At 39.3% G+C, this 25,301-nt stretch overlaps 1 protein-coding gene across 13 annotated transcripts in view; it reads left to right on the forward strand.

Moving 5' to 3' along the window:
• Positions 1–25,301, forward strand: part of USP3 (ubiquitin specific peptidase 3) — a 137,893-nt gene that overhangs the window by 78,242 nt on the left and 34,350 nt on the right. For 12 of the 13 annotated variants that reach the window (XM_086321438.1, XM_086321431.1, XM_086321429.1 and 9 more), the window contains 6 exons: positions 5,951–6,034; positions 9,577–9,658; positions 10,617–10,699; positions 11,914–12,027; positions 14,568–14,681; positions 22,112–22,258. In XM_086321438.1, the coding sequence (XP_086177564.1) occupies positions 5,951–6,034; positions 9,577–9,658; positions 10,617–10,699; positions 11,914–12,027; positions 14,568–14,681; positions 22,112–22,258 (624 nt within the window). Of the gene's footprint in view, positions 1–5,950; positions 6,035–9,576; positions 9,659–10,567; positions 10,700–11,913; positions 12,028–14,567; positions 14,682–22,111; positions 22,259–25,301 lie in introns of those variants that run through there. The other variant, XM_086321442.1, reaches the window with a different exon arrangement.

Consider the following 25,301-nt stretch of genomic DNA (forward strand, 5'->3'; position numbering starts at 1 on the left):
ACTCCTTTCTACTTATTCTGGTGTAGTCTCCTTGGAGGGAAAACCAAGAATGGTGGCTCATTTTTTTCCAGGTGTTAGAGGCAACCATAATTCTGACCTAATATCGTCAACATAATTGCAAACCAGGAAGAGATTCCTAGAACTTGTTTACTTTAAATTCTTCTGTTTGTCTTGGGACTTTTTAATGCCAGTATTAATGAGAGAGTTTCCAGTTTGAAAGCAGTGTCTCAGCTCAAGGCTAAGACACCAGATAGCATTTAAATCCTTATTTATTTCCTACTTTTGTTACTTACTTTCTTTTGACCTCTGGGCCAGGGAGGAAGAAGAAATCAAAACAGAGGGAATGGGGGCAGCTAGAGAACGGTGTGTTACAAGGCAGCCCTGGTTACACAATGGAAGGAAGCCGACATTTACTGACCCTGTACCACGTGCCAGGCGCCCCTGGGAGTTTCGACCTGTGGAAGCAGGTGCTTTCCTTTCATCGTCGTCATCAGATGATGCTTGTACAGTGTGATGAATTCAGACAGGATGAAAGTTAGAAGCCTAGAGATAAATGTCCTTCTTAGTGACTGTAAGAATTTCTGAAGTCTACTCTTGGAAATAAGGACAATTGTGAAATCCTAAAATTTTTAAGACAGACCAAATTCAGCCAAAATCAATTGATTTCTTCTAGTTCATTGAAGTTATACTTCTTACCTCTTTATGACAATGGTAGTATTTTAGAATAGTAGAGCAGCCAGTGTCTTAGATATTTTCTAGGCCAGCAGTCCTGTCCAAGAGAAATAATTCATCAGGTAATACAAAATTTTCTAGTAGCCATAATAAAAAAGCAAAGACAAACAGGTAAATTCATTTAAATTGTATATTTTATTTAACCTGGTTATCCAAAATGTTGGGTGGCCAGAAAGTTTGTTCTGGTTTTGTCATAAGGTCTTGCGTGTATTGACCCTCTAAGATCTTACGGAAAAACCTGAATGAACTTTTTGGTGAACCCAGTATTACCATGTCAACGTTGTAATCCATGTAGAATTATTAGAGATGGTTTGTATCTTTTTTTGAAATATGAAACCTTCAGAATCCAGTGTGATATTTTACACATATAGCACATTTCCATTCAGATGCTAACTTTTCATGAGAAATGCTTGATCTGTATTCAGTCATAAGAGTTGCCATTGAAAATGTAGATTCCAAACACTATTAAAATTTTTTCCAATAAAGTACCCCCCAAAAACCCCCATTTTCTTTAATACTTGATATGTGTATTGACAGGACCGACATCTTTTTTTTTTAGAATAATTGACTGAAGCAAAAGCATATCAGTTTCAAAACTGTATCTAAGTTAGGTAAATCCACTCACTCTTGTAACAACTCATTATCAATATCAAATTCAAAGGGCCATTATATAAACTGAAAATCAGCTCTAAATTTATTCATGTCAACAAAACATTCTTCAGTTTTTCTTGTAGCTATTAGAGCCAACTTACATAATGCTATTGCATTTAAAATCTCTTGCATATTTGTTCATGTTGAAATGTGTAAAACCATTATTAATTTATAGTATGAATAGTTTAAATTTGTACGTAAATTCTCATACCTGTCTAGCTGTGTCAAAAACAAGCTTTTCCTCTCTCCTTGGATCTTTAAATTCAGCTCCTTCACGTGCACTGTGCTGTAGGTAACAAATGTAGGTCATGGGGTGGTGTTTTCTCTTATGTTGGATATTGGCAGGTGTTCCTTTTGATTCAAGAAAATCTTGAATTAGACCTAACAGAACGTAAACCTTTGTAAAATCTGCCATGACTCAAGCAGTGAATATTGGCAAAGAGCATGTAGTCATTGAATTCATTATCTTCTGTCTCTTAAAACAGTTCCACTGGTGATGAGTCAGAGCATTTGTACATGTATACTGAACAGTTTTAGGAACTGCACAATTTTAATAACTGCACCCATGATACAGTCCAGAGCACAAATATTTTCAGTATGTTAACATGAAGTTGATCAAATAAGGGAATTAATTCCAATAAATCTGGAGTTTTGATCCCACATAACTGGTTCTTGTTTGTGTTGATAGAAAGTAGCTTTTTCCTATCTAACTGAAAGTGACAGATGTAAAAGATTAAAAAACATTTGCAACATGAGTTTGATTGCTTTTAAGGCAGGTCAGGAAGCAACAGTTAGAACTGGACATGGAAAAACAGACTGGTTCCAAATAGGAAAAGGAGTACATCAAGGCTGTATATTGTCACCCTGCTTATTTAACTTCTATGCAGAGTACATCATGAGAAACGCTGGACTGGAAGAAGCACAAGCTGGAATCAAGATTGCCGGGAGAAATATCAATAACCTCAGATATGCAGATGACACCACCCTTATGGCAGAAAGTGAAGAGGAACTAAAAAGCCTCTTGATGAAAGTGAAAGAGGAGAGTGAAAAAGTTGGCTTAAAGCTCAACATTAAGAAAACAAAGATCCTGGCATCTGGTCCCATCCCTTCATTGGAAATAGATGGGGAAACAATGGAAACAGTGTCAGACTTTATTTTTCTGGGCTCCAAAATCACTGCAGATGGTGATTGCAGCCATGAAATTAAAAGACACTCCTTGGAAGGAAAGGTATGACCAACCTAGATAGCATATTGAAAAGCAGAGACATTACTTTGCCAACATAGGTCCGTCTAGTCAAGGTTATGGTTTTTCCAGTGGTCATGTATGGATGTGAGAGTTGGACTGTGAAGAAAGCTGAGCACCGAAGAATTGATGCTTTTGAACTGTGGTGTTGGAGAAGACTATTGCGAGTCCCTTGGACTGCAAGGAGATCCAACCAGTCCATTCTAAAGGAGATCAATCCTGGGTGTTCATTGGAAGGACTGATGCTAAAGCTGAAACTCCAGTACTTTGGTCACCTCACGCGAAGAGTTGACTCACTGGAAAAGACCCTGATGCTGGGAGGGATTGGGGACAGGAGAAGGGGACGACAGAGGATGAGATGGCTGGATGGCATCACCGACTTGATATGAGTTTGAGTAAACTCCGGGAGTTGGTGATGGACAGGGAGGCCTGGCGTGCTGCGGTTCATGGGGTCGCAAAGAGTCGGACACGACTGAGTGACTGAACTGAACTGAAGGTTGCAAGTAGACATTTCAATTTGGAAGTCATTTGAGACAAAATGTACCCTAAGTATTCATTGGCCACTGTCTCTTGTAAAACTTACCTAAAGCTAAAAATAAAAGTATTTATAGTTTTCAAATGTTAAATCAGTTTTTGGTGAATCAACTGAAGATCTTTGACTTTTTGTAAAATATCCTTTGTGATCTCTCAAATTTTAAAACATAATTCCCTTAACTGAAATAATAAATTAATGTTTCATCTCTCCATCTAAAAATGGTTTTCTTTCTTGAGCAAGAATTCAGGCTGTTTTGTAGCTTGCCAGAATTGTAAGATCAAATCCCTAAAGTCAATGAGAAATCATTTTGTTACGTATTTCATTCTGATTTCATTGTGACAGAGTTCATTGATTATATTTTGACTGTAGAGAGGCAGCTTCTTGTTAAATTACTATGCATTTGCTGAAAATGACTCAACATTGTCTATTATCTTAAAACTTTTTTATGCACAGCTTATTAATTTGGCTCTGCTGTGTTAAATCATAATTGCCATTCTTAGGAAAATTACACTCGAGTCTACCTCATTAGCGTGCCTTAATTTGAAGTTAAAAAATTTTTTTCATTCTTAGTTTTTGAGCCAGAAAACTAATTTAATTGTATTATAATTAAAATAAATATTTCAATTTAACTACAAATTACAGTTTATGTAGGTATCACTGTAACTTCTGCTTTCTGCATAAAATATTGAAATAAGCACTTTATAATGCTTCATTAGTGCATAGAAAAGTAACAGAAAAATAGCCGTGCCACAATAGCACAGCTCTAGAGCCTAGAGCAACTTACTCACTTTAATGATGAACACTCAAAAGAGATGAAGTAAATAGACCCAGTTAAGGCAGATTAGTTCAGAATGGAGCAAGGCCATAAATAAATCTGTTTCAACACATGAAAATGTGCCTTTAACAAATGCTAAAGGCTGAATTCATGTCACACCAAAAAGAATTACTTTAATATGAAAAAAGTTATTTCATATAATTTAAAGCAATTTGTTTCTTTAAACAAAGCAACCATTTGTGTGTGTGTGTGTGAAAGTTCAGGGGTTCACTTTTCAATTAGATAGACTAGCAGCATGTAAATATGTGAAAGGTCATCTAAATTTGCTCTTAGACTTCATTCCCCAGATGAACAGTAGCGTTTGGAGTTGTTTTTGTTTTGAACACTGGGTAATTCTTTTAGCCAAAGTGCATGTATATGTTTATGCCAATCTAGAATGAGAATGTGAGCAGGAATTAGGGTAACAGTACAGTTTCATGCTCTAGTGCATGCCTGGGATTCACAGAGGAATCAAGTGCCCTAATCCCAGATTTATAGAGTAGACCTTACCCTCTTAACATTTATGCTGAGAAGAAGCAAGGAACTGAAACTTCCCACGAATTTAATTGCTTTATGCATTTGTTATAAAACCAATGAAGAATTATTTTCCTCCTATTGCTGATGGCTTTGATCAAAGAGAAACAGTCTGGGATGTGAATGGTAGCTTTTGCTATTAGTAGAAATGTTAAGGATTGACCATGGGAGCTTGGAAAATATTAGAGACTCTTGGTTGACAGCATTAGATAGTCAGATTTTGGGGGAGGGGCTTGTTAAATAATTACATGTGTAAATTGTGACTAAGAGACACAAGCCATGTTTTCGTGTGTAATATTTTTTTAAACAAATTACTTTCCCCCATCCTCTTTATAATTTTTGAATAGCCTGGTTTCAGGTATGTAGGAAATAATTTTTGGATTGTGCTAGATTTGACCTAATTTTTACTAATTGCTAGGCATTCAAAATTTTGCTCAGAAGAATGGCATTGTGATTGTCATTATTCTTTGGTAGTTTTAATAAGTGGTTTTGTACGAAGCTGCAGTTCAAAAGAATATTTTGGTACTAGCTTGTAAGTTTCAGTTAAAATTGGCCATATTCCAGGAAAAAAAAAATTGAGTGCTAATGTACAAGTTAGAGTTTATTATGTCTGATTCCTTATATTATTTGCTTATTGACTTGCTAACACACACACACACACAATATCAGTTCTAAAGAACATCTTAAACATCTTTCATCAAAGTGTTTGTTTACTGTACAACGTAGCCACTGTTTTATACTTTTGTTTTCTAACATTGCAGAATGAAAAGATTCATTCTTCTCAATTTAGTTTATTTAAATTAAATTATGTGTAAAAGGGGCTTCTCTGGTGGCTCAAACAGTAAAGAATCTGCCTGCAGTGTAGGAGACCCAAGTTCTGTCCCTGGGTCAGGAAGATCCCCTGGAGAAGGGAATGGCAACCCACTCCCAGTAGTCTTGCCTGAAAAATTTCATGGACAGAGGAGCTTGGCTGGCGTGTAAAATGTATAGCTTTTAATTCAAATATCCCTACAGGTTAATTATCTTTTTCTTGCTTTTTTCTTACATCTCTTCTCCCCATTAATTTGAGTTGGGAGCGATCACATTAAAGCTTTAGGCTTCATGCTACATGAATAGAATTGGTGCTTTGTATTTCGTTCTCCATGTATTATGCACCGCTAAAAGGAATATAACACATGTCGCAGCCTAGTTCATTTTCAAAGAGGAATTGAAGAGCTTTGGAATAAAAATGTGAAAAGAAAGTAGTGTTCATTGCCTACGTGGCTTTTAAAAAAGGCTCCTTAAAAACATTCCAGTGTGGATTCTAAGTCCTCTTTGAACTCACCGCTGACTGTAACTGCTCACAGAGCCACGTGACCATCTTGGCAGCATGGGTTTAGTGATTTCATTACTGTGGTTTCCTCAAGCTCTTTACACACACTGATTAATATTTTCCTTGCAGTTATCGCTGTGATGATTTTGTGGTTAATGACACCAAGCTGGGACTGGTACAGAAAGTCAGAGAACACTTACAGAACTTGGAAAAGTAAGTAATAGACCTTGGGGAAGAAGGGGTGGAATGGGGTTGAGGGGTCTTTCAGAATTTCTGAGTGGGATTTTTGTTGATGAGTTCTATAAGCTCATCACACTCAATGTTTTTAGTGTGATTGAAATGTGAGCAAAATAAACTTTGGAGTTAGGTATATGAAAACTGTCAGTGGTCATAACTCAGCATTTATTTCATTTAGTATTTTCCATAAACTGTGTCCAAGGCTCCAGAGCCTGTTTTTTAGTTACTACCCACCATCTTATAAGTTTCTCAGTTTATTTTCAAGGAGAGTTTTGCTAGTGCAAGGGAAGGGCAGAAAATGATCCAAAATCATTATAGGGTTACCTGAAATATTAGAAAATCCTTATCAAATGTATTAATGGGGTCTTCTTAGAAGCTCTGAAATTTATGTATAAATTTTAAGGGAAAATAGGTTTAATTATAGTATTGTTTCCTTTGCATCTATATGATAGCAGGAGATCCTAGTTTCTTCTTTTTCTTTTTTGTTAGGACCAGTATTTATCACTTGAAAGTATGGGAAGCTGTGAAATGCTTTGTCATCATAAAGAAATTAAACTACTGTGAATAGTTTTTTGTTTTTTTTTTGCTGAAGCCAAATAGGTTAGTCAGATACAATTCACTGAGCCCAAATCCAAGCAGTAAACAGAAGGCCCAGTGGCAGTGTCTTTGGTGGTACAGTGGGTGGAAGCAGGGTCCTGGAATGATTGCTGACTCAGGTGAAATCCGTGTAATTCTCCCCATCATCAGGCACCATCTAATTTATTGTGACAGTTGATCTATAAATGGCATTGTGAGAACATGCCAGGAGTGGGAGGCCTTTAGCAAACTTACATGTAAAGCCAGTGGGGTATTTTTACATTGTGTGGTGATAGAGAATGACCTGAGTTCTCTAAGTTAAACACTGTCTAGCTGTGGTTAACCAAAGTCTCTCTGCATGTTTCTGACTAAATATAGATTTAAAGCTGAAAAGGGAGGAAATGATTTCCTTAAAATCTAAACTAATTAGAACACTTTGGATTTAAGGACGTTTTGGCTTGTCCTGTTGGGGCACCTCACTTTTTCAGAGTGCTTCCTCCCTTCTCTTAATCTGAACAGAGCAGCAGGAGCCCTGTCTAGGCCACACAGCTGTAGACACACAGATCTAGACTATGGAGTTTAGTCTGAAATTGTCACAGTTAACTGTGAAGTAGGAGATTCCTGCAGTAGTTTTTGTAACATCACTCTCTGGTGTGATGACATCATTGTAAAGATGTTAGTAACCTGATTCTTTGTTATAGAAGGAGGTAGCCCCCAAATTATTTCTCCTTGCCACCTAGAGTTTTCTCTTAAGAAAAGACTGTCATCTCAATGACAGATTCATCAGAACTAAGTCAGAAGGTGAACAAGACTTTGAAGAACCTGCATGCTTTTATATAAGCGGCTTTCCAATCTTTTATTTCCAATGACCACTTCATTAGGTAAAAGGTAACACAGACTGCTTTATCTTCACTTCTCCTTGGCCCCACTGAAAAATGTACCTTGCAACCCTTCTTCTGTGTAGATAAACAGTATCTAAGTTTATTTTGATGTTTCTCAAACATAACCTTGAGTCTGTGCTGGAAGCTACAATGGAATATCAATGACTGCATCTGAGCCTGGATGCAGACTCAGACGGATGCATCAGCTGTCCAGCGTGTCTCTAGAGCAGCACTGTGCACCAGAAACCTAGTATAATCACACTGTGTAGCCACTGGCCATGTGTGCCTGTGGAGCACTTGAAAATGAGCCAGCATGATTAGGAACTGGATTCTATGTTTTATTTAAGTTGAATTAATTTAAATTTACTAGCCACATGTCGGAGAAGGCAATGGCACCCTACTCCAGTACTCTTGCCTGGAAAATCCCATGGATGGAGGAGCATGGTGGGCTGCAGTCCATGGGGTCGCTAAGAGTTAGACACGACTGAGCGACTTCACTTTCCCTTTTCACTTTCATGCACTGGAGAAGGAAATGGCAACCCACTCCAGTGTTCTTGCCTGGAGAATCCCAGGGACGGGGGAGCCTGGTGGGCTGCTGTCTATGGGGTCACACAGAGTCGGACACAACTGAAGCCACTTAGCAGCAGCAGCAGCAGCCACATGTAGTGAGCGGCTTAAATAGCATGGATCTAAAGGATTCTGCCATTATGAGAATCACCAATGGTAAAATTTAATAACATATTTTAGAAAGCTAAAGGCTTTATTTGTATAAGTTGAATAAAAGTTAGCTATAGGCATTGTCACTGTGTTTGTGACTCAACTTCTTTCCTCACAGAATTTGTAAAGGAATAACTTGACATTATACTACATATGGGCTTGCCTTATGGCTCAGCTGGTGAAGAATCTGCCTGCAACATGGGAGACCTGGGTTGGGAAGATCCCCTGGAGAAGGGAAAGGCTAACCACTCCAGTATTCCGGCCTGTAGAATTCCACAGGCTGTATAGTCCTTGGGGTCGCAAAGAGTCTGACGTGACTGAGCTACTTTCACTTCCAAGGCACTTTCTCTTTCATACTCCGTGTGGGGTTGATCGCTTCTTACTTGTCATCAGTGTATGAGAGGCATGTACAGTTCTGAAGACGTTTTTCCTAAGAATATTTTTAGATGTGAAGCAGCTGACTGACACTAGATCTATTGCTCTCAAGGCAGTTCATGTGGAAATTCTGGAAAGAAAAACAATCACATATTTTCTTTGGATTAACCTGATAATTTTGGAAGATGGAAAAGGGTTGGTAGACTTAAAAGTCTGTGTTGTTTAATAATAGTAACTTATACTTCCTTTGGATTAGTTCCCTGATACATCATTTTAAAGTGACCCTTTGAAGATGGGAATTACTTTCTGATAAATTTCAAATAAAATCTGTCTTTCATTGTGAAAATTTTAAATAATTTTAATTCAGAATTTATGCTGTTTAGGATCTGTTTTACAACATGCTTCATAGCATAGGTTAATCAAAGGACTTGGTGTATGCCTGTGTGCCTCTAATGTATTTATCATTCTACAGTCTCAGATTATGTGATCATCTGTTACAACATACGAACAAAAGAGGATACCTTTACCAAAATTAAGAAAGAAATAGAGTATTTGAGAGTTGATGTTAAATGTCAGAATAATCATGTCGGACCAGGGTTTCCCTTTTTTCTGTGGTGTGTGTATTCTCTTGTTTGGAGATTCACCATCGGTAGACAGAGTGGTGGAGGAGAGGGACCGTCTCAGAGACCACATCTACCTGGCCAGCTTCTCTGGGAAGTGCCCAGAGGTGGCAGATTCTAGTCCCACCCTGCTGGAGGAGCAGTGGGCATTTCCAGGGGAAGTGGAACTCCTTGGTACTTGAAGTACTGGTGGGCCACAGCGGCCTCATGGGTCCCTCCCTGGCCTGGCTACTCAGTCAGCCAGGGCTGTACCCTCAAAGCTTAGCATGGCCACCTTTGCTGTCTGTCCTGCGGGTGGTGTGTATGTAGGAATGTCTTTTTGATTGTCTGTCTGTTTGTGTTTTAATAGCTCAGCTTTCACAGCTGACAGGCATAGGAAAAGAAAACTTTTGGAAAACTCATCACTGAACAGCAAGTTACTAAAAGTAAATGTAAGTAATTAAAATTTATTCAAATACAAGAATTGGTTGAGGTCTAGTCACTGATTACAACTCTTAACATTAGTGTTACCCCCTTATGAACTTTTCTAAACGTATGTCTTGTATTTGGAATATTTCACAAAGTGTTTGCCACTGGTACTGACGACTCTCGATGTGACTAATGCCTCGGCGAGTCTGTCAGTGCCTGCCTTCCATCAGGATTACCACCATGCTCCAGTGCCTTAGTGAGCATTTGTTCTCAAGGCCTCCTCGCGTACCTTGTTACCCTTTTGCATAGGGTCTCAGAGATCCTTGCTTCCTTCTGGTAAAGGTCCCTACTGCAGATTCTGTGGGTCTGAAGTTATGGTAAGTTTTATTCCTTAGTTATATTTTTTCCACTTTGTAGTAGCTTTAGTAGTCTTCTGAAGGTGTGAGGGCTTCCCAAGTGGCTCAGTGCTAAAGAATACACCCGCTAATACAGGACGTTCGGGTTTGATTCCTGGGTCAGGAACAATCCCTGAAGAAGGAAATGGCAACCCACTCCAATATTCTTGCCTGGAGAATCCCATGGATAGAGGATCCTGGTAGTCTACAGTCCATGGGTTCACAAAAGAGTCAGACACGACTTAGTCACTAAATAACAACAATAATAAAGGCATGAAGTCTTAAACTTATTTCTTTTAAGGACCTTCCTGGTTTTTACATCATGTACTCCATAGTACTTATTAAAGCTGATTTCCTATTAAGTTTCCATTTAGAACAGTCCTAGGATCAGAAACAGCCTTCTAAAAATATCCAGACACTTATACAGAGAGTAGAAAGAGAATTTGAAATATTCATTGGACTGAAAAGGATTGATTCCAACCTGGCTTGATGCTAGAGTTTCAAATACAGGCCTTTGCCCTTTGATGTCTGAAACAGTTGGCCTTCTCTCGGCATCACTGAGGGCGCCTCCCGTTCCGTTTTCCAGGGCAGCACCACTGCCATTTGTGCCACGGGCCTTCGGAATTTGGGGAACACGTGTTTCATGAACGCCATCCTTCAGTCGCTCAGGTAATGTTACAGTCAGACCTCAACTATCTAATGTTAGTTCTGGTGGAATGCTTAAGAGCAAAGGCTCCACGTTCAGGTTCTGTCTTTGGCCCTGACTCTAGCCTGGTAACCTGGGGAAAAGTTACCTCAGTTCCCGGTGCCTTGGTTTTCTCATCAGTGAAATGGGGATAATAGTCTGCCTCACAGAGTAGCTGGGAAGATAGTGTATAATTTACATAAAGTGCTTAGAGCAGTGCTTGGCAGTAAATAACTGTTAGCAGTTATTATTTAGTTCCTGTCACTTCTTAAATAGGCTTGACCACAGGCCAGCAAACTTCTGAAAAAGGCCAGATTAAATAAATATTTTTAATTTTTGCATGCCACATCCAGGCCCTCCACATATTTTCCTCCTCCTTTCAGTACTTCCCTCCCTTTTACACAACTCTTTAAAAATACAAAACTCACTTTAAAAATGGAAAAGCTCACTGGTCCAGGGCCAGATTTGTCCTGTGGGCCACAGTTCACAGACCCCTGGGCTGTAAGGAACCTTGTTCAGAGAACTCAGTTCAGTCATTAGTTGAGTCTTAAGTATGGTCATTAGATCAGATGTTTAGAGGATCCTCAATGTGTAGGATGAGCAGTGAAAAATAAAACAGGCAACAAGGCTGACCTAAGTTATCTAGAAGAGATTATTTAGAAAGTTGTGTACTTTCAGATTCTAATGTGGTGTCAAAGACCAGAATAAATTATTTTCCCAGGGCCAGAAGCCACATGTGCTCTCTCCTTAAAGGGACTGGCTCTCAGCTTTTCTTACTTGAATAAGAAATTCTAGTTGCTACTGAATTCTCCTTGTTACTCTGTATAGTATATTCAAACAATATGGTTGCTCTCATAGTTTGCTTCTGCTGGAGGAAATTATTGAACACCTGGAAACAAAAGCCCTGAAAAGAAAGAAAGGGTGATAATCTCTGAATGGGAAGGGGGATTGAGGATTTGGGGAACAGAGAGTTTGCTTTAAGGTTGTTCTTTATTTTTGCAAAGTCACTTACTTGTATTGTTTTCTGGGAACAAAAGAGGAATCTTAATAAAGAAACATGATGTAAGAGATTCCATTGAATACCACTTTAATGAGAAATAGATCACATTTTCAGAATCCATATGTGAGTCTCATAGTACTTTCTTTACAGGTCCTAGGACATTTAAAAAAATATTTTCTTTCCTTCCTTTTAAAATAGTAACATTGAGCAGTTTTGCTGTTATTTCAAAGAACTGCCTGCTGTGGAATTACGGAATGGGAAGACAGCAGGACGGCGAACGTACCACACCAGGAGCCAGGGGGAAAACAACGTGTGAGTCTCAGAATATGTCCTTTCTGGCTTTGAGCCACAGAACAAATGACTCTTACTGGTGATTTCCATTGTGTTATGTGAGTAAATAGGCACGTGCATTTAAAAAGAAACTCGTAACAGTTGTGTTTCAGTATTTATCTGGCAATCTTAGTAATTGTCAGAATTCGTTTATTTCTATTTACCTAGCAGGCAGGATAAATTCAGCACTCTACTTTTGGAGTCTGTGGATTGGGGCATTCTAAAATTGATGTCTGTGAATGAAGCACAGTTCTAGTTACAGAGCAGCATGAATGTCATTAGTCTTTGTGAATTAATTTATGTGATAGGGTTAGGTAAACCTGTCTTGAATAATTAATTTGCAGTTATCAAATTCATTATGGGGCAATACAGTCACTTGTTAGTTGATGTGGGAGGAGGAAGTGACAAGTGATTATTGAGAACCAAAACAATATGTATTCAAATTCAAACCATGTTCTCTTGGGGTTCTGAAGGTGTGTCATCTTATCATGGTTGTAAGAGGCATCTTAAGGTTACTGAAATGAGGCTATAACAATGTAATATTTTCCCTGTCTGCCCATCCCTGCTCCCACACACCCCATCCCCACACATTCTGAAAAGCCACGCATAATCTAGTACTTACAGTCTGACACTGTTCTCTGCCTGGCTGAGGGAGAATAGCATAGACTGTGTTCAAATGGTGTGCACGGTAGAACATGCAGTGAAGCCAGGCATTGGCGCAGGGAGGGCATGATGTCACGAGGAGTGCAGTCCTAAGAGTCTGCTTCGGCAGCAGCGTGCAGAATGAGCTAGAACATGCCTGCCTTCAAGGAGGCTTCACACTTGATAGTAATTGGTTAGAGGGAATAGCAGTGAGATGAAGAGAAAAAAATGTGCACAAAAGGGAAGAATTAGTAGTACTTGATGCATTAGTGGGATTTAGGGTTTAGTTACAAATTACAGAAATTGCCTCTGGCCATTTTATGCAGAAAAGGAATTTATTGAAGGTCTTTGGTGAACTTACCATTACCAGATGGGTGGAAAATCAGGTCTAGAGTCCAGGCATCCATAAAGTTGTCCTTATTAGGACCACTGGCCATGCCCCGCCCAATTTTTCCCACTGCCAGCACTGCTGGAGTTGGTGCTGGGTGGAAGCTGCTACTATGGCTCCCCCCATCTCCCCCGCACCTGCCCCCATGCTCCTGAAGCTGCTCGTTGCCACCTGAAATGACTTGGCACTGTCACAGCTCTTTTCTAATTCCTGCTTCAAATAGGCATACCAAGGCCATGTACCTGTGGGAGGGAGTGGGGCGAGAGCTGAGGAGCAAGTATTTCGTGTTTTCAGCTTCCATAGTGGGAGGCAGCCTTGGACTCTCACAAGACTCTTAAGATGGAGTTCCTCAAGCACAGGATGAGGATTTAGGTACTAGGAAGTAGAAAACATAATTTTTATCTCAGGAACCTGTTGGGTAACAGGGGTTGAGAAAGAAGGTGGTGAGATTCTCTGTGGTATCAACCAGGTGTCTATGAGGATGGTAGCTGTATTGACACATAGTCATTGCAGTTGAGGAGGTGTTTAAGATTACCTTTGTGCATAGAAACCCGAAACTAATGGTGACTTAAGCACCCCTGGTTTATTTTCTTATGTAAAAGTTGGAGCTTGCCCATCTAGCTTCGTTTCTTGGACTCATTGGGCTCACCTGATGCCCTGTCCACCAGCCCTGGGTGTGGCTTTCGCCTACATTGTCTGCAGTGCTGCTGGGGAGCCACCGTTCAACCTCATTCTAGCTGGAAGGCAGAAAGGAGGAGCGAAGAAGGACCACTCTTTCTCTTTAAGGGGATTTGTCAGAAGTTGGACACACTCAGAATTTTTTATTCCATGCACTCATGTGCCAAGAAAAAGGTGGCAGTTGTATTCCTGTGGGAGGAGTGAGTGGAGCCCGGGCGGCCGTAGGGAGAGTGCAGGGAGCAGGTTTAGGACACGCTGGGTGAGAAGAGACAGAGGATGCCCCGTAGGAAGTTCCTGCTGGGACCTGGAGACACCCGGATAAAAGCAGTCGTGCGAAAAATGTGGATTTCAGATTTGGATTTGAGAGTCACTAGGACAGACGTGAGTTTTGAAGCTCTGCGATCAGATTAACTCTCTGCAGCAGAGATGAGCAGACAGTCCCGAACAAGTCTGAGAAGTGCTCCTAGTGAGGGCCAGGTGGACAAGAGATTCTTAACCTGTTTACATGCTGTAAAATATGCATCAGTAAGTAATTCGGTCTGTAACTTATCCATTGCTTTGTTTTACAAATATGATGGTACACGTATGATGGCCTACTCAAGAGGTCACCATATAATTAAAAACTAGTTCTGTCAAGTAGTTACCGCTTTTTCTCTGGGTTTTTGAGATGTTGTTAACTGTCAGATTTAGTTCAGAAGAGACCAAATTTTTTATGTTTTCATATTTTATTTGTTTAGACAGTTCAGCATTGTGTACTAAAACACCAGCCTCTCGCGAATGCTGCAGGGTCTCATCATCCCTTCTTCTTGTCTAGGTCCTTGGTGGAAGAGTTTAGGAAGACACTCTGTGCTTTATGGCAAGGTAGCCAGACTGCATTTAGCCCGGAGTCCTTATTTTATGTTGTTTGGAAGATTATGCCCAATTTTAGGTAAGTAATATTTAATGAAGGATATTTAAAACATTAATATTAGTCTTTACATTGTTCCTGAAACAGTTTCCAACAAGTGGTATTCTCAGTAATGAAGACTGTTTTGTTTTTTAAGGAGAAGATAAGTTGGATATATCCTACTAGACAATGTGTTTAAATAATAGACCTTAGAAATGTCTTTAACAGAAAGCAGGGCATTTTGTTGTTATAAAAACAAAGACCTTATAAATAACTTATTGCTCTAGAAAAACATACTGGACAAAATTTCCTTGATTCTTTTAAAATCTTATAAACAGTAATACATCATATACTGTCTTATTTGAGCTAAAAAAAAAAAAATCCAAATGTAATCAGTAGAAAACCATGGTACTGTATTCCAGACTGTAGTTAAGTCCATAAGATTCATTTTTCAGACAGTAACAAAATGAACAGATCATCTCTTTACATGGCTGCAGAGTCACTGAGTTTTCCATGTTGTTTATCTAGTCTCGCTTGAGAGGGAAATGCCCTGCTGTCAGAAAAGCCCCTCTTCTCCTAGGCTCATCAGCCCTGTAGCAAGCGGCACATTTGAAGCACTGTAGGTGTTTGACAACAGCCTTTGTCACCTTCTGCTGATTTGATCTTTCTGAAGCACATCATGGTTCTTACTAGTCATGATTCTGGCATCTAATATATGCTTCTCTCCTTTTTTAAAGCCAGCATGGTGTAGTAAACCTTAGCAATATATCTTCCTTGATTGTCTCAGAGTGGTTCAGATCTATGGGTAGTGTGGAGAAGTGTCTGAAGGGTAATAGGACTGTAATTTGTTGCCTTCCTGAAGAGTGTGGCCTTGAGGATCGGATGTAATTGACTATTGTTAACCCTGGTCTTTGTTTTGAAGGAAATTTCTTTTATATTTCATGTTATTTAATCTCTTCTTAGGAAGGAATATCTTGTAAGAATTTTAGAATTATCTGACTCTAAATAGGAAAGGTAGAAATGATTAAGTTATTGCTAATCACTGGTAGAAATTTCTATCAATCACCTAGTTAGACAATTTTATTTTCTTGGGCTCCAGAATCACTGCAGGTGGTGACTGCAGCCATGAAATTAAAAGATGCTTGTTGGAAGAAAAGCTATGACTAACCTAGATAGCATATTAAAAAGCAGAGACATTACTTTGCCAACAAAGGTCTGTCTATTCAAGGCCGTGGTTTTTCCAGTAGTCATATATGGATGTTAGAGTTGGACCATAAAGAAAGCTGAGAGCTGAAGAATTGATGCTTTTGAACTGTGCTGTTGAAGAAGACTCAGGAGCCCCTTGGACTGCAAGGAGATCCAACCAGTCCATCCTAAAGGAAATCAGTCCCGAATTCATTGGAAGGACTGATGCTGAAGCCGAAGCTCCAGTACTTTGGCCACCTGATGTGAAGAACTGACTCATTGGAAAAAACCCTGATGCTGGGAAAGACTGAAGGCAGGAGGAGAGGGGGACGACAGAGGAGAGGGGGACGACAGAGGATGAGATGGTTGGATGGCATCACCAACTCAATGGGACATGAGTTTGAGTAAGCTCCAGGAGTTGGTGATGGACAGGGAAGCCTGGCATGCCATGGGGTTGCAAAGAGTCAGACACGACTGAGCGCCTGAACTGACCTAGTTGGACTCTTGATAGGGATTTAATCCTTGTGTTTTGTTACCAGATAAAAAGTGCTTCCATTTGTTGAGTATCTGTTATGTGCCAAGCACTTTGGGTATTTTGGATCTGATTTTCATTAAGAAACACAACAGATTCCCATCAAGTTAGGAAGCGTTGCTGTTGTTCAGTCGCTAAATCATGTCCAACTCTCTGCATCCCCTTAAACTGCAGCACGTCAGGCCTCCCTGCCCTTCGCTATCTCCCATGAACTTTGCCCAAGTTCATGTCCATTGAATCGGTAATGGACTTGATTCAATGGACTAGCCATGATTCAGTTGGCTACCTAACCATCTCATCCTCTGCCACTCTCTTCTCCTTTTTTGCCTTCAATCTTTCCCAGCATCTGAGTCTTTTTCCAGTGAATTGGCTGTTCGTATCAGGTGGCCAAAGTATTGAAGCTTCAGCATCAGTCCTTCCAATGAGTATTCAGGGCTGATTTCCTTTAAGAATTACTGGTTTGATCTTCTTGCAGTCCAAGGGACTCTCAAGAGTCTTCTCCAACACCACAGTTCAAAAGCATCAATTCTTTAGCCCTCAGCCTTCTTAATGGGCTGACTCTCACATCCCTCCATGACTACTGGAAAAATCATAGCTTTGATTATTTGGACCTTTGTCAGCAAAGTGATATCTTTGCTTTTTTAATACTCTGTCTAGGTTTGTCATAGCTTTCTTTTCAAGGAGCAAGGGTCTTCTAATTTCATGGCTGCAGTTATTATCCACAGGAAGTGTTAGCTTCATTTTAAAGACGATGAAACTTCGACAGAGAGTAGTTCAGTGTTACACATCTAGTAGGTGTTAGGACCAGAATGAGAACCCAGGTCTTTATGGCGCTGGTCAGTGACAGATGTGTTCACAGTAGACTTGTAGTAACTTGTCCGCATGCCCAAGTGAGGCCTGCCAGCTGTCTCTGTACTCTTCTGGTTGGACTGCATGGTGACTCAGTTCCCTCATTTGATTCTGCTTTTCATCTAAATCTGCCCATTACTTCTACCAGTGTATTCGTTCTAGCTGTGAGCATGAGTTAGTTTTTAGCTACTTAATTTTACACATTCTGTTATTCCTACCGATGAAAGAAAAGAACTGGAAAAGCTGACCAGGTTGAGAAATTTGGATGGCGTTGCTGGAGTGATTCCTGTAAAACATGGCCTCTTAGATCTCTCTAATGACTGAGCGACTGGGCAGAATAAGATGTCTCTGTGTTCTTAGCAGGGCTTTCTCTTTGTTCTGTAATAATTCAGATTGTTCCCCACTTTCGTGTTGTCGTTCAGTCACCAAGTCGTGTCTTACTCTCTGTGACCTCAAGGATTGTAGCCCACCAGGCTCCTCTGTCCATGGGATTTTTCAGGCAAGAATACTGGAGTGGGTTTCTCAAAGAATAATTTTCTCCTGGTTAGACCTAGATCTTGAGATTGTATCACGGATAAAGTTTTAGTGCAGGGTCACTGCCCAATGCCCAGGTGTAAGGCTGTGAGGTAGGGTTTTCTTCTTATAATTGTTACTCCTATTATGTGTATAGGGCTTCTTTGGTGGCTCAGTCGGTAAAGAATCCTCCTGCAGTGTAGGAGACCTGGTTTGATCCCTGGGTCAGGAAGATCCCCTGGAGGAGGAAATGGCAACCGACTTCAGGATGCTTACCTGGAAAATCCCATGGACAGAGAAGCTTGGCAGGCTGTAATCTATGAGGTCACAGAAGAGTTGAACATGACTTAGTGACTAAACCACCACTACCTATTATGTATACAGGGTAACATTCTTACAACATGCCAAAGTGGAAATGAAGTGAGTCTTGAATTATGTTTTTATTGTAGTTATAATCCCAAAGTAAAATTTTTTATAGTTTAGAAAGCCCATTTTCCTTGGTTAATAGATGTCAATATCCAGAGAGTTTGATCCCTTGAAAACAACTTTCATCTCATTGTATGTCTCCATCAGAGCTCATGGGCAACACATCACAGGTGTGTGGTCCTTGAGCAGTAATATTTTGAAAGAAATCTTTTCTGAGCAGTAAGTGTCAACAGTGGGCTTAAAATATTCAGCAAACAATGTTGTAAACAGATGTGCTACATCCAGGCTTTGTGGCTCCATTTATAGAGCAGAGTAGACTGAGTATTATTCTTAATGGCTTTAGGATTTTCAGAATGGTAAATGAGCACTGGCTTCAACTTCAAGTCTCCAGCTGCATTAGCCCCTAACAAGAGAGTCACTCTGTCCTTTGAAGCCAGACGTTGACTTCTCCTCTCTCGCCGTGAAAATCCGAGATGACATCATCTTCCAGGATAAAGCTGTTTTGTCAGCATTGAAAATCTGTTGGTTAGTGTAGCCACCTTAACTATTGGTCTTAGCAAGATCTGGATATCTTGCTGCAGGTTCTACGTCAGCAGTTGCTGCTTCACCTTGCACATTTATGTTAGGGAGACGGATTCTTTCTTTAAACCTCGCTTACCAACCTCTGCTAGCTTCAGGCTTTTCTCCTGCAGCTTCCTCACTCTCTCAGCCTTCCTGGAATGGAGGAGAGTTATTAAGGCTTTGCTCTAAAATTAGGCTTTGGCTGAAGGAACTGTTGTGGCTGGTTTGATCTTCTGTCCAGCAATCTCCGTATCGGCAATAGGGTCTCACTTTTTAAAGTAATGGTGTCTTCACTGGGGCAGCACTTTTAAGTTCCTTCAAGAACTTTTCCTTTGCTTTCACAACCTGTCTAACTGGTGCAAGAGGCCTAGCTTTTGGCCTCTCTTGACTTTTGACATATCTTCCTCACTAAGCTTAATCCTTTTAGCTTTTGATTTAAAATGAGAGACTTGCGACTCTTCTGTCAGTTAAACACTTAGAGGCCATTAAGGGTTGTTATTTATCCTAATTTGAATATCATTGTATCTCAGGGAATAGCGAGGCGGGAGGGAGGGAGAAAGGCAGGAGCAGCCTGTCGGTGGAGCAGTCAGAACACACACAGCATTTACTAAGTTTGCTGCCTTACATGGTTGTGGCGCCTAAAACAATGGCCAGAGTAACATCAGAGATCACTGACCATTGATCACAGTAACGCATACAATAATAATAACGGAAAGATTTAAAGCATTACAGGAATTACCAAAATATGAAAGAGACAGAGTGAACAAATGTTGGAAAATGGCCCCAACAGACTTGCCCAAAGCAGGGTTGCCACAGACCTTCGACTTGTAAAAACCACAGTGCCTGCAAAGCACAATAAAGCAAAGTGCAGTAAAACGAGGTACACCTGTATTAATTCTAATTAGGAATTTATCTATTGTATGGGTTTTTTGTTTGTAAACAAAAACATTATTATTTTCATTTTCTAGTATTTTTGTCTCGAAGAAACTCAGCCTTGATTAATGCCTTACACTGGGTAGGAATAGTTAATTGTAACTGCTTTTGGTTTTGCAGATAATTTGGGCAAAATTGTAGTTTATTTTAAATATGAACAGAACCTAAAGCTCTTACGTGTCCTAGATATTTCAGAAAAAGCTTGTTGCAGAGTGATAAAATTTGATTCCATAGAGGCATATCCTGCTCCGTGCTGGTCTTTGCCATTTTACACGTAATGCAGTGGTCCTTACTGAACAGCGAATGGTCAATAATGCTAGGCACGTGTCACAGTTGTGCATGTTGGAGCCTTGCACAAGTGCTTGTGTGTGCCTGTATTACCTGATGTCCGTTTCATTTGGAATATCTGCTTTTCACTTCAGCAGGCACAAAGCAACGTTTTCTTCATTGGAACCTTTCTTTGTTCTTAAGATGAAGAGACAGTTGCTCTGTGTTCCTGTGTGTTGTGCCTCAGCAGCGCCCCTCATTCAGAATGGAGGCCTTACGATCGTCTAGGCTTTTTATGTTTGCAGTGTGCTAAGATGATTTATCTTTATGATACAGATTTTCTATAGACATTAAAGAGAAAGAGGTAATCTTTATGTAAGGTCACAAACAAGTGAGGATAAGGAACAGTGATAAAACTGGAGCTGCCATTCTTCAGATAAGTCAATGAAAGGCTTTATTTAAATGTTTAGAAATGGAATTGTAAGTGTCTCTTAAGTTAGAATAAAAAAAAAAAGTCCTAGAAGAAATACGGACTTTTCATTCTCTGGGTAAAGATCACAAATTGTAACAGATGCCTATAATTTACTTTTATGAAACAATGAGTGTTCCATGATGTCATATAGGTCACCAAATGTATTTCTAATGGTAAAGGAAACAGTAGAAAATAATGTATTTTGATAAAAGGAAAGAGAATCATGGTGTGGTTGGAAATGTTCATTAATGTACATTAGGCAGATTATTTTAAGGGATGGATATGTGTTTGATGAAAATGCAAATTGACATAACTACAAGATAAAGGTTTTAATGATCCATTTTAGAAAATGATGATTAGATATTAGGTTATTTTGGTCAGAGAATAAAATGTTTTTATATAGGATAGAATTTCAGATATGACCTGAGATACTGATCTTATCTTTGAGTCATGAAAAAGATGTATATTGAAAGGGTTTAACGTATCTCCTTAGATATATATAAAGGAACTACCAACTTTGAATAGTTTTACTTTTAACTTAAGTTTAACATTTTATTCATAAGAGTCTTAAATACTTGAACAATATATGTATTACTATTTAGTTACTAGTTTAGAAAAAGTTACAGTGAAATACTGACTTTTGATGTAAATTCCATTGATTAGGCAGATCATTTCCATAATTTATTTCCAGGAGAAATTTTAGGAAAAGGGGGAAAATCTGGTTAAAAGAAATTTTGTTTGTGGAACCACTGCCTAGAAGGGCAGTGAAAATTTTGACTCCAGACCAGGCCAGAAAACTTGTCACTTAGGGCAGAGATTAAAGAGAACCTTCCATGCTGGTAAAAAATGTAGGCAGAAGTCTTTCCTATCCATAATTTTATAAATGTACTTTAGACATCACTGCTGACTTATCTACATAAACCTCTAACCCTTCTAGCTGTACCAGCTTTATTTTGTCAGATTTCATTACTCTGCACTTGTCATTGATCTGTATTAGCATAAGAATTCCATGCAATTTCCTGACTGAATAGAGTATAAGAAATAACCTCAGAATATGTGGCTATACTTATTCAGGTTTTAGGCTAGAGCATAATTGTATATGTGTCAATGCATTTTGAAAATTTTATTTGTTTAAAAAAATGTCCTTTGAATCAGAGATTAGGATGTAAGCATAGAATGTTAGACATCTTTAGCTCTTTAGATAAAATTTTTCTTCCTTTCAGCCAGTGTTTGAAAATTAGTATCTTTTAATCTGAAGATTTTATTTCTTAAACTGTAATAAAACTTTAGACCTAGTTTTCTGGTGCAGGTATGATGTGACGTTTTAACATGTGAGGGTCTCCTAGAGAGGCTGTGTGGGAAACGAGGAGCTTCACAGTCCGTCCAGGAGACAGGGTTGTGGTCCCATCTCTGTTACTGTCCTGCTTGTAGGGCTTCAGGCGGGTCACACAACCCCCTTTTTGCCTCTCAGTGTTCCCCTTAGGTGAGGTCAGTTGAGATCACAGTAAGTCCAATTAGCTCTACTAGTCCATGTTTCCAGAGTTACTTTTAAGAAGTGGAATTCTGTCTTGAAGGTAAATGTTATGTGTAAGACAAGAAGGAAGTGAGGATGAGGGATGAGGGAGCCTCCCTGTGTCCTGAGCGCAGCGTTGGCGGCCCTCCTGTCACTTCAGCCTCCAGCGTGTCTGCCCGGGGAGGCAGAGCCACTCAGTGACTGTCTCTGTTTGCTTCAAGGGGCTATCAGCAGCAGGATGCCCATGAGTTCATGCGCTACCTGCTAGACCACCTGCACTTGGAACTCCAGGGTGGTTTCAACGGTATTTCCCGCTCATCAATTCTGCAAGAGAATTCTACTCTGTCTGCAAGTAACAAATGTTGCATGTAAGATTTCATTTCCCTTTGTTCACTAGTCATGAAGGCTTAAAATATTTTGAATGTGTATTTTCCTACAGCTTCATTTTGGACTTAACTTTTCCAAAAATAATTTTATATTTTTAACCTGTTCTTTAATCACACTGAGGCAGTGATAACTTTTCTGAATTTGGGGGGTTTTTTGCCTCTCAATATGAACAAAACAACCTTTTGGGTTGCTTTCCCAAGTACTAATACTCCCAAATAGACATTGAGATCAGAATGTTTATTTTGCTAAGGGAGACATAATCGACTTTTATTTCAGCTTGGATTTTGGTTATTTGTCTCCTTGTGTTCAAATTTTGGGAAAAACTTTATACTTATCTATGCAGGAAATGGACTTTATAAGATGAATTCCCCAAAGAATGGAAGAAAATAATATATAGGGTTGCTGTAGTATTATTGCCTGGCAGTCCATAAATCGGTAGTCTCATAGTTAATCTGATTGAATCAGAGAAGGGCAATTATTATGAATGGCCATACTTCTTAAAATGTTTGGTCCTCAAGGTCCTAGTAGCTATGTTCAAGTTAGAAACAAGTATAGAGGGGGAAGGAACTGTGATCTTGTAGAAATGGCCCTGCTGCTAGCATCAACTCAAACAGTATTAAAGAACAAATTCCGCTTTGTATTTTATGTGACGGTATACTCATACACAAAGGACACTGAGCTGGGCTCCAAGAAGGCCAGTCCATGTGAAGTGAGCGGGTATCACGTTTTGAGATAGTCACCGGTTGTTCTTTTAGTAACTCCTGAGTTTTCAGTATTAATCCATATCTTTTAATGATATTTTAAATAATAGTAAATTTTAAGTTTCATTAGGAGAAGGAAATGGCCACCCACTCCAGTATTCTTGCCTGGAGAATCCCAGGGACGGGGGAGCCTGGTGGGCTGCCGTCTATGGGGTCGCACAGAGTCAGACACGACTGAAGTGACTTAGCAGCAGCAGTGAGTTAGGAACATAAAAGTGAAAGCTGCTCAGTCGTGTCCGACTCTTTGTGACCCTGTGGACTATACAGTCCATGGAATTCTCCAGGCTAGAATATTGGAGTGGGTAGCTGTTCCCCTCTCAGATATTAAAAACTCAGGCTTCTTTATATTTCCTTAAATTCATGGAGGATGCATTTCAGGATCTAAGGATGAGACTTGCTAAAACTGCCAAAAAAAAAAAAAATCAACAAAAAAGGTCTCCTATATTTGTGTTTATTCATATAAACACATCAATCCCTACTGAAGGTGGGGGCAAGGATGGTAGAAATAAATAGTAGGTGGGTTATTTTTAATATATAGAAAATTATTAGTCTAAGTATAAAGGACCTTCTCAGCATAACAGCCTGTCCAAGTAGCTAATATTTACACTTTTCCTGGTGTGCAGTTATGATAGAAGTGATTTTGAAATAACTTGTGAATCTTGTTTTAAAATAGCCAAGACTAGTATCTTTTTTTCAGAGGAAGAAATTGTAAAGGAAGAAGTACATTGAGTTTAAATGTACTGCTTTTTAATAAAGCAGTTTTCATTTTAATTAAAGGCAGCAGATTATGTGAATATCAGTATGAAAGGATCAATCATAAACCCTTTATTTTCAGTAGATTTTTTGGGGGTATATCATTTGTAATACTAAAGTCATGTATCTTATGAACAACTTAAAAAGCTACAGTGTATTTCTTTTAGCAGTACAGAAGGAAGCCCTTTCAAAGAAAAGGAAGCAGAACTTTTAAAATAATAGGTTTGCTTGGGTAGGTTTTTTCTGTCTCATCATTGCAGTAGGTTTCATTTGGAGCAACTCAAAGTATGGTTCAGTGTGTTAGGAATACTATTGACTGCAAGTGACAGAAACCGCCTCAAATTACTGTTAGTAAAAAAGAGCAATATACTGGCTCAGATAACTGCATAAGTGTGCAAAAGTTAACATTTGTGTTCACTATAGTGCTATTAATGAAAGCACACAATAAAATAACCTCAGTACCATTAATAATTTAATTTCATTTTTTTATATTCTGATTTATCTTTATTTGTTCTGTTGACAGTTTTATGTGGGTTCCTGTGGTTGCAGTGAAACCTGGAGCCATTTGGGATTTTAAATATTTTTTACTTAAGTATATACCCATCAATACTATATTGTTAAGAGAAGGAGCATAGTGTTCAGAGAAGGTGCTCAGGTCAGGCCAGCTGTGTGAACTTGGGCCAAGTTATTTAACCTTTGAACCTCAGCTTCCTTGTCTGTAAAATGGGGATAATCTTCTCTACCTCAGAGTTGTTGTGAGGATTAGTTTAGCACATGGAAAGTATTTAGAATGGAGCCTGGCACCTAAGTACATAAGTGCTTGCTAATCATTCTGTCACTGATGCACCTTGTCAGCTGTTACCATCCAAACCGTGGCACGCCGCGCGCCTGCCACAGAGCGAGGTGCACGTCCAAGGTGTATACTTAGGGAAGAGAAGACAGCAGAAGGCAGGTGCGACCCTGCTACTCAGATCAAAGATGCTTACTCAGAGGGCTTGCTTTTTGGTAAGCACTTGTCTAAAAAAGCATTGTATGTATATTCTCATTTCCTCATCACCAGGCTTCTAAGGTAGATGGATGTTACTCCTGTTTTACATTTGATGAAGCTGAGGCACACATAGGTTAAGTAACATTAGGACAGTTGGTGTCTTATTGTTCTTACAGTGCTGTACACATTTTTGATCTCTACAAGGGAATTATATTAAGTGTTTGTGAAATCACCTCTCTACCAGTGATGACTAAGTATGTGTTAAATTTGTTTACCTCATTTTCCCCAAATGTGAACATCTAAAAAAAAAAAATCTTAAACTATCTTTGATGAAGGTTGTTGTTCAACGTAACATAATTTAGAGAGATCCCCATATGATGAGAAATCTTGCAAAGGATCTAATATACGGGGGTTTCCTGTTCCTGAGGGGTATATTTGAGGGAAAAGGGGTCCTCTTGCTCTGAGTACAAGTATGTATGTGATCTATTAGTAATGGCAAATGTTCAGTGTTAGTAACTTCTG

This window comes from Bos grunniens, chromosome 10 (genome assembly GCF_055505025.1).
Source record: "Bos grunniens cultivar Pamir isolate PY7600 chromosome 10, Bosgru_T2T1.0, whole genome shotgun sequence".
Taxonomy (NCBI): domain Eukaryota; kingdom Metazoa; phylum Chordata; class Mammalia; order Artiodactyla; family Bovidae; genus Bos; species Bos grunniens.